Here is a 9,098-nt window from a genome sequence, read left to right as displayed (position 1 = left end):
CCCCCCCNCCCCCCCCCCCCCACTGCGCATGCCTCTGCGGGCTTCCATCGCCACCCCGCGGCTAGCACAGAGCACCCGCCTCGGCGCCATGGCCTCGTCCTCGTCCTCGTCCTCGCCGCCCGCGCCCGCGGCGGCCCCGTGGCGCGCCGACTTCCTGGAGCACACGTCCCGGATGCCGCAGGCGTCCTTTGTCCTGAGCACGGTGCGCCGCAACGGCGGCGGCCGGGACGCGCCCTCGCCCCGCGCCAGGACGTGCATGCTGCGCGGCCTGTGGGCGGGGCTGCCGGCCGACGACCGAAACCCGGCGCCCCGCAACCGGCCCGTTTACGAGAGCGACTGCCCCGTCTTCACGACGGACGCGCGCATGGACAAGGTGGCGGACCTCGGGGCGGGGTCCGGGTCGGGGCCGGGGTCGGGGCCCGTCGAGGCCGTCTGGTGGGCCGAGGCGACGCAGACGCAGTGGCGCGTCCGCGGCGAGGCCTGGCTACTCGGCGGCGGCGGCGGCGGCCCTAGCGGGATCGGCATCCCGGCCGCGGCTAGGGCGGCCATCGGGGCGCGGATGAGGAGGAGGGACGGGAACGCCGCGGCCGCCGAAAAGGAGACGGAGGAGCAGCAGTGGCAGTGGAGCTGGGAAACCGAGGTCACGGCGCACTTTGGGAACCTGAGCCCGGCCATGCGCGGCACGTTCCGCAACCCGGCGCCCGGGGCCCCGCGGCAGCAGGCGCCGGGAGCCGGCGAGGGCCTGGGACAGCGGGTCGATGACGTCGAGGACGAGCTAGCGCGCCGCAACTTTCTAGTCTGCGTCATCGTGCCGACCGAGGTCGACCGCGTGCTGCTGGCCCCCGACGACCCGCGCCGCTGGCTCTACCGTTTCAGGGCCGAGGACGGCACCTGGGAGACGGTCGAGCTGTGGCCGTAGCCTATCCCTCTGGGAATGTCTTCTAGTTTAATCTGAGAGCAGTACGGACAAAAAGGTTGCATTGCTCTAGACCCACAAAGGGCATATCTTCCCTGGCTAAGCGCAGCTCGTGAAGACGAGCTATCAATCACAAGTGATATCAGCGCTGACTGGCCTCAGGCCAAGCGAGTGTGCCGCCGTGAAATACACACGACGGCAGCATTGAAGGGAAGGAGTTGGAGAGAGGCACCTGGTGTCTGATGTCTAACTGCAAATTGCCATAATTTGCCGCCGGTGCCGTTGGGTGGGACGATGCCATCGCACGGCTGGGAGCGAGCCTCAGCCACTTGTGTTTATCTACTACCATGGTAGGTGGAACACGACGGGCTTGGCTGTCATCAGAGACTGGCGGTCCCACGGCAAGAATATCGGATGATTGCGGCGCCGCCATGTTTTGCTGCTCTGTGGGGCTATTCTATCGTTATTGGGCTCGTCAACCCTCACTCCTCAGGCGAAGAGCCCCGACAAGCGGCTGGCTGGCTGCCCTTGGTGGCGCTCGCTAGTTGGGACTTTGCAGGCGACATCGCAACCAAGCAATCTAGGCAATGGGACGACGTTGCCTTGCCTCTCCGTCCGTTTTTTTTTTTTTTCCGGGCTAGGGAAGGCTAGACGAGTCGGTCAGGGAGGTTGCTGTGCTGTGCTGGCTCGGCTGGGCTGGGCTGCAGGATGCATGCAACATGCAGAATCTCTTCCCCACGCCTCCATCCATGCAAGTCGTTTTCAGCAAGTAGTGAGGTGGGTGGTACGTGCGTGCCGCAGCGTGGGGTGCCCGAGTTGGTGCGGCCTCCATCAGCACGGGAGGGCAGGGCCCGTGACGATAGTAACTGAAGTAGGGAAAGCTCCGCCTCGGTCGACTGATGAGGAAGTCTGCCCCGGTCGAGGACTCATTGCTCCAAAGTGGGATTTCGTAATAGCCAACCCTCTCACTGAGATGTGGTCTAGCCTGACGGTTTGTGAAGGAGAGGACAATCCATTGTCGAGGTTGAGCCAGCCATGCGGCCAAGGCCAAGGCTGGTCATTTGGTTGAGCTGTTGGCATAGGTTCGTTGTGTACCACCACCATGTTGCACAACCCACTCGCACACTTCACCTCACCCGGCAACCGCAAGCGGGACCAACACTTGGCATCTGCAGACGCTCGCCACCGAGATTCTCCGTCCGTGGCAACCAGGGAAGACAACCTGGCTGTTGGCTCAACGGTGTTATCAGTTTGGAAATGATGACGACGGCGCCGAGCGTCCGATAGGGTCAGATTGGTCGACCTGAACACCGTGGAGTCCTCAATCTCTCATCTGCTCCTCCTCAACGACGGCCTCGTCTGTCACAAGATAAGCTGGCAGTGGAGAGGTAGGTAGGTGGAGGTTGCACACCAATAACCTTATCCGACCGTCTGCTGTGCGCGTTTGTCCTTTCCGTTGGGTCCCGCTGGCGGCCATGGCAAGTGCACCATTGTCGTATTGTCGTGGCGCCCAAATCAGCTGGCCTCTGCGATTCCCAGCCGCGAACTGACCGCCTTCTCGTCACGCCAGCGCGGGCGCAGAGGAGTTGGCCCCTCCATTCACAGCCGTCGTCACGCGGAGCTGTGCTTGCAATTGGGCAAGATACCTAGGTACCTGTACCTAGGCCTATTCGTGCACCACTTATGGCACGGACACGAGAGGACACGTCCATTCCATCCCGTCTGGGCCCGAACGGATGACACCCAGTGCTCGGATGACGTTTCCTAGGCTGGCAGTTGGAACGGTACGGCGGGGACTCTGAAAAAAAAAGGCCGCGCACAAGGCAGGGAAGAAAAACCGAAAAGCAAAGCGTAAAAGAATAAAAATACAAAACAGCGCGTTACACAGTAGCGGTAGGTGGGGCACCGCTGAGGGTCCAATCTTATACGAGTCGGCTCGGCATCGCATCGCAATCGGCCCCAGGAAAAAGGCGCAGGCTCAAGCACGCACGACTGCTGAAGGATCCGAGGCCCTCTCCCATGGATGCTGCTCCTTCACATGTGCCGGCAAGAGAAAGAAGCACGCAAGCCTGGCCTGCTTTTGGTCTCGCGACGACGTCGGGCGATGGGGCAATTAACTCATCCCACTCTTTCCTTCTTCCTGTGCCTGCTCGGCCAAAAAGTCTCTTTTGCCTCCTCGCCTCCCGCGACCGTAGCGCAGCTCTCGGAGCGGCGACCGACCCATTCCTCTGGATACGCAGATGGGGGCACCACATCCTTGGGCTGCGGCAGCGCGTGATTGGAGGAGGGAACGAGCGGGCAGCGCGCTCGATGGCGTTTGATGGACCATGGTGCCACGCCCTGCCCTGAGGACAATGTCACCCCTCCCTCCTCTCGATGCCCCCCTGCCGCTCCACCCGAGTCTCTGCTCTGTGGCCGGGGTTCCTCGCAACCTTCGGCTAACAGGACGAAGGAGCAAGACTTGGTCCCCTTGAAAAAAGAGGGGGCATCCTGGTCCCATGTTTATCTCTTGTCTGGCTCCAGCCAACCCCAAAGAAAGGTTGGCTGATCACCGAGCAAGGCCCTACGGCCAACATTGTGCAATGGAATCAAGAACAATGGCCAGGGATCACGCTAGTCAACGTACTATGTACGAAATTTTCCGGTCGCTCGCCGTTTTGTTCGTCGTCATTGAATCGCACGTCCGTTTTGGGGTCTGTGTGCTGGGCCTGTTTCGTCGGCGGCGTCTACCAGCCACCCAGCCATGCCCGCCAGCCTGCATGTTGGGGTTTGCGTTTGGGTGTGGGTTTTGCCAACGCTTATGGCGTGTGGCACGGCGGTCTGGGCTGCGAGCCGGCTCCGACGTCCAGCACTTGGCCGGTGGTGACAAGTACCTGACCAAGCAGGCAACACGGCAGGGAGGGAGGCCTTTGCGCGGCAACCTGTTGGGTGGCAGTGGGTGGTACGCGGTGCAGTACAGCTGCTACGGGCGGCACAACCAGCTGCCCATCCATCCATGGATCCCACGAGACAGCCTGGCCGGCCGCGCTGAGGGCCTAATTTTCCCATATCCGTCTGCTGTGGGAGTCGGCCCGTGCTCCAGAGGGGGCACACGATCGACTCTCTCGCTCGCCTCTGCGGTCCGCTGAATCCCCAGGATGGAGGAACACACTCCGCCTCTCGGAGCCACACCTCCCCCCCCCCATCTACGGATCGGTATGCCAGACAAGCTCGCGAGGCCAACGCCAGCCCCTGATGGAGCTCTGTTTCCTTCTGTGCCTGGTCCCAAGCGGGACTCCAGGCTGCTGGGTGCACAAGGCTAAAGCAGCTCGTGGAGCTGCTTTGGGGGGGGTTGTCTCACTCGCTCACTGCCCGACAGCGCGAGTGGCCCCTCGGAACGGGCCCGGCACAGCCCTTCGCTTCCACCAAGTTTAATGCCACCCCGTGGGGTTGCAAAACGAGCGAGGCGGCCTGCCAGCTTATTATTCCTGCCTCCGACATGCGTCGAGCCGCCGCACACATCCAATAGCCTGGGCGATGCTGCGGTGTGCCCATTTTCGTATGCGCAGGCCATTCTTCTCAGCTGGGCCTTTGGGGAGCATCGAATCCCTCGGCTAGCTCGTCGCCTCTGTCTGGGTGGACGGGAAACTGGATCTGGAACTGCGACGGCGACTTGCCCAGCGGCTAGCTGCCAGCGTTCGCTCCTACTCGCCCACACCGCACCCGCCCCGACCATCGATATCGCTTGCCCGTCACTCCTCCCTGTTGCGCCTGGTGCTTGGCTCGCCCGCAGGCCCACGCACATCCACCGGCCACCAAGCCCCCTTGCTCACCACGGCACGACACCACCACCCCACTCCCACACCCATGTCGCGCTGACCCCAGGGCCTCGCTTGCAGTTTGCGGAGACATATTACCAGGCTCGTTCCGTCTCGCCGCCGCCTCATGTCAGCTCGTCCAGTCCCCCTCCGTCTCCTCCTCTTCCCAACCAGACCTCCGGCGGAACCCAGTGCTGTGCAGCCGACGTTTCTGTCCACAGTTGCTTGCTCTGGCCAAGGAGCCGCGAGAATGCGCTCCTCCGAACGCTGCCACCCGCCAGCTTATCCGTCCTGCTGCCGCGCCCCACCGAACCACCACAAGTACATGCGCCGGCTGCCGGCCTTGTCGCTAGTGGCGCAAGCACCCGATCCCGAACCTCGACCCTCCGCCGCGACGGCCTCAGCACCGAGCACGTGCTGCTCCCGTTATCCAAATCCCGTTGGCGCATGACTCTCACCAGCCAGGCCGCCTGGTAATACGCCAGCTTTTCTGCACCGGCCAGCCGGGGCCTCCAGGCCGACCACCCGAGGCTGAGGCAACAAATACGGCCCGCGCTCGCGCTAAGCGGCTCCCCGTGCCTGCCGGCAGCCGGCTGAAGCCGTCTCAACCTCTCCCCGCTCGTCCCGCCTGCCGAGGCTCGCGGGCGTGGCACCGGAGGGGGAGACCGCTGCTGTCTTCCCGGCACCCGGCCACACTTTGAGCCAGCCCCGAATACTATGTCTCTGTACTCCGACCCGCCCTCATATCGCGATGTCCACTTCGACAAGCCGACGCTGCTGGTTTGCTGGTGGATCACCATCTTTTCTACCGCCCTCATCCTCATCCGGACGGCCGGCCGGTTTGTGCGGAGCGAGACGCTGTTCGTCGAAGACCGCATCGCAGCCGTCGCCATCGTTCCGCTCTTCGCGCGCATGGCATGTGTCCATGTCGTGCTAGTCTATGGCACCAACAATGCCGACTTCTCCGGCGTTGACCTCACGCCCCAGGAAATCCGAAACAGGGAGATCGCCAGTAGATTGGTGCTCCTGAGCCGGATATTCCATGCCGCAACGTAGGTGCCCGCTGCTTTCCCCTGGAAGGCCGGCTGGTCTCCAAGGAGGCAAGTTCGTCAGCGGATTGTTATGCTAACCCCACTGCTCTGTTGTTGTTGTTGCATCTTAGATTATGGGTCTATAAAGTCGCTATCCTCGAGTACTTTCACCGCTTGACAGGTGTCTCCTGGTCACGTTTTTACAGGGTCGCCCTGATCATGATCCGCTGCCTTCTGGGGCTGACATTCTTGGCCGTCGTGATCAGCGACCTGGCCGAGTGCCGGCCCTTCAGTAACTACTGGCAGGTGCTGTCAGACCCAGGAGGCCAATGCCGACAGGGCTACGCGAACCTGCTCACAATGGGCATCTGCAACATACTCACCGACCTGCTCCTCGTCTTCTTCCCGATCCCGCTCATCCTTCGCAGCGCCATGACCACCAAGCGCAAGTTCCAGCTCGTCTCGCTCTTCTGTCTCAGTCTGGCCGTTGTCGGTACCACCATCTACCGCGTACCTCAGGTCTTCAAGGCCAACGGACGGCAGCAGACCCGGTCCCTGCTGGCATCCATCGAAATCTTGTTCGCTACCGGCGCGTCCAACTCGCTTGTGCTGGGAACCTTTGTGCGGGACAGGGGCACCAAGAAGAGGCGGTTCAAGTACGGTTCCATCATGGAATCGGTCGGCCGCTCCAGCGACTCGCGATCACGACGGCCAACCGTGGTGCGGCATTGGGGCAGCGACGAGGACCTGGTGCGAGATCTGGGCCTGGGCGTGCAGCCAGACCTCCGCGACGTTCCCGAGTCGCCAGGAGGAGGAAGGGCCGGGAACCACCCTTCCTTCTTCCAACCGGCGCCGCTGGTCCGGCCGGTCGGTGATATGGAGGGATGGCAGTTCCCATCGTCGTCGCTGACGATAGACGGCCGGCGGATCAGCGGCGGCACCCGCAGCGACTCGTCGCTCCTAAACGGACGCGACATATACAGTTCACGGAGCAACTCGACGACGACCCCTCGCAAGGTGTCCTTCTTCGATGTCGGCGGCCTGCTGCCGAACGACGACGACGACAGGACCATTACCACCCGCCGCGACAGCATCACTTCGGGTGTGGACCCGCTCCACTCCCCGCGGGCCAGCTCCTTTGTCGCGAGCGGCTCAGGATCCGTGCCGGCGATCGCCATGAACGCGAGCTCGACCGGCACGCGCCGGGGATCGACGCAGCTCCTTCAGGACCTCGGTGTTTTGTTCGGGTCGCTTGGCGGGAGCAGCGGCGGTGCCGCCAGCGGTCCGCAAGCTAGCAGCCGGACGAGGGCGAGGAGCCCGGGCGGCAACAGCCAGCCGCCACCTACGTCCTCGGGGACCGAGCTCGAGCCGATCCCGCAGGAGCCTCGATTCGAGTCGGCATACGCAGAATCACCGAGGCGCAAGAGCCTTGTTCTGAGGGATGCGGGCGGGCTTCTCGGCCCGCCCAGATAATCCTTCCAGCATCATATGCCCATTTTGCCAGGACACCTCGCCGAATCTGTTCACGACAAACTTCCTCACCCGAAACAAATCCAACCACGAGCACATATGGCCATACCACGAAGCGGAGCATTGAGTCACCTGGCCTCTAATGTTGCCATGAGACATGTATAATTTTGACGATGGAACGACGGGTTTGCTTTTTTATCTTCTTTTTTCTTTCTTCCACAAGCAAGCACGCAAGCACCTGCCATTCCCGGCTTAATTTTTTTTAGCCTCGGCTGGACGTATGGGCTTTAGACCGGAGGACCACGTGGATTGGAACGGCGTTGGCGTTATTCTTTATTGCCCTTGCCAGGCTCTCAAGCAGCCGGCTCAGCACGCTCTTCATGATGGGCAGTTCTTGGGTGTGGTTTTGGTCTTAGCGTGGCGGGAATGGCGGCACTAGAGCGGGAGGACACGGGAGACGGGCAGACTAGCTGGACCAGGTCCACGGCCAACGTCAGGGACGCATGTAAAAAAAAAATTTTCTGTCTCTTGCCTGCTTTGTTTCAACCGGCCGATGAGGGTGGTCTACCGGCTGGTTGGTTTCTGCTTTCCGCAGGCGCAGTCGCCGTGCTGCTGTTTCTTGTTCATTGTCACTATATACCCCCTTTTTATCCATCACTTTTTCCCCCGGGTTTGTCTCCCGGTTGCCAGAAGCCTAGCCACACAGTAATCCCGAGAAGCACGTCAACTCCAGCACGACAGTGATCCAGCCAGCGGGCGAGATGTAGGAGGTTGTGCCAGACACGCATGCAGGCCCTTGAAGCGCCCGACATGGACCGAAAACGCTTATTTTCAATAAGGTAGGTACCTGCCAAATGTTTGGATGAGACATTTCCGAAAAGTTTGTTTAGTGATGCCGCAACACAAAAAACAAAAATAAAGCGAGTGCTTGCTCGCCCATGCCACCCCCTGCTTCACTTGACTCCTGCCTGCGCTCGAGATCAAGACCCGGATAAGCCGGAATGGCAGGTACAAAAGAGCGCTAACGAGCGGTGGATTTCCTAACCGGGCAGGGAAATCGGCTGCAGAATGGGGTCGGAGCGGATGGGGATACCTATAGTGCTGGACAGTAGAGCCTACTCCTCCTCTCCTTGACTCACTCTTGAAAACCTCACAAGGGACTAACTCGAACGATGCACATGTGAAAGGCTCCACCGTCGTATCCCCGACTGCTCCTCCCAGGTCGCCGACCACCAACACGATAACTCCTCTTTTCCTTCTTTTTCCTACATCCTTTGCCCGTGCGTAGTTGCCGAAAAAAAAGACACGCCATCGCTCCCCTCCCCTTTTCCCCCACGATTTGGCCCAACGGGTTTCAAGGGTTTGCCCGGGGTCCGGCGCAACGGTTCGAATGTGTGGGGCCCGCCGAGGCGATGGCAATCTTATCCATCAAGGACGGAGGATCCCTTCCCTCCCCCTCTGATCACCAAGCGATGACGGGAGGAGGAGGGACAGAAGGAGAAAACGGTGAGCTGGGATGGGGTAGCAAGGGAGGGGGTGTGCCTCCTTGCCCTGCCTGTGCATGGTTGGCCGAATGGACGGACGGACGGATGGAACGGATTCTAGCATGAACACACCACCGTTTCTGCATGAAAATGTGACCTTGGAAATAGGCAGCAGGTACCCAAGGTACTGTGCATACCTGACATGGATTTGGACCCCTCGATTTACACATCTTGGATGCTGGCAGGATTGAGATTGTCGATAATTACCGTTGATTCCAAATGAAGCCACCTAGCCGAACCTTCCCATCCGGATTGATGAAACGAAAGGCTCCTTGGCCATCGCGAAAAGTTCCATGCATGCTTGTGTGAAGGGAGCGATTCTCCTACCCGGCACCAGCTG

General features: G+C 61.1%; 2 protein-coding genes across 2 annotated transcripts; both read left to right on the top strand.

The window, feature by feature from the left end:
* The first annotated feature begins 36 nt into the window (after positions 1-36).
* On the top strand, positions 37-1,064 carry GGTG_04123 (hypothetical protein). The gene has a single exon (XM_009221915.1). The coding sequence runs from the start codon at positions 89-91 to the stop codon at positions 917-919; it is 831 nt and encodes a 276-aa protein (XP_009220179.1). The 5' UTR covers positions 37-88; the 3' UTR covers positions 920-1,064.
* Positions 1,065-4,738: 3,674 nt separating this feature from the next.
* GGTG_04122 (hypothetical protein) lies at positions 4,739-8,059 on the top strand. The gene is made up of 2 exons (XM_009221914.1): positions 4,739-5,765; positions 5,876-8,059. The coding sequence occupies exons 1-2, from the start codon at positions 5,431-5,433 to the stop codon at positions 7,215-7,217; spliced, it is 1,677 nt and encodes a 558-aa protein (XP_009220178.1). The 5' UTR covers positions 4,739-5,430; the 3' UTR covers positions 7,218-8,059.
* The last annotated feature ends 1,039 nt before the right edge of the window (positions 8,060-9,098 follow it).

The sequence above is a fragment of the Gaeumannomyces tritici genome (genome assembly GCF_000145635.1).
Source record: "Gaeumannomyces tritici R3-111a-1 unplaced genomic scaffold supercont2.2, whole genome shotgun sequence".
In the NCBI taxonomy this organism is placed as follows: Eukaryota; Fungi; Ascomycota; class Sordariomycetes; order Magnaporthales; family Magnaporthaceae; genus Gaeumannomyces; species Gaeumannomyces tritici.
Note: the sequence above shows the minus strand (reverse complement) of the source record. Positions and strands in the feature narration are given on the sequence as shown.

Excerpts from the sequence above, each read along its gene's own strand:
- GGTG_04123 (XM_009221915.1), top strand. The coding sequence starts at position 89 with ATGGCCTCGTCCTCGTCCTCGTCCTCGCCGCCCGCGCCCGCGGCGGCC.
- GGTG_04122 (XM_009221914.1), top strand. The coding sequence starts at position 5,431 with ATGTCTCTGTACTCCGACCCGCCCTCATATCGCGATGTCCACTTCGAC. Across the intron at positions 5,766-5,875 it reads CGGATATTCCATGCCGCAAC|ATTATGGGTCTATAAAGTCG; the intron begins GTAGGTGCCCGC and ends GTTGCATCTTAG.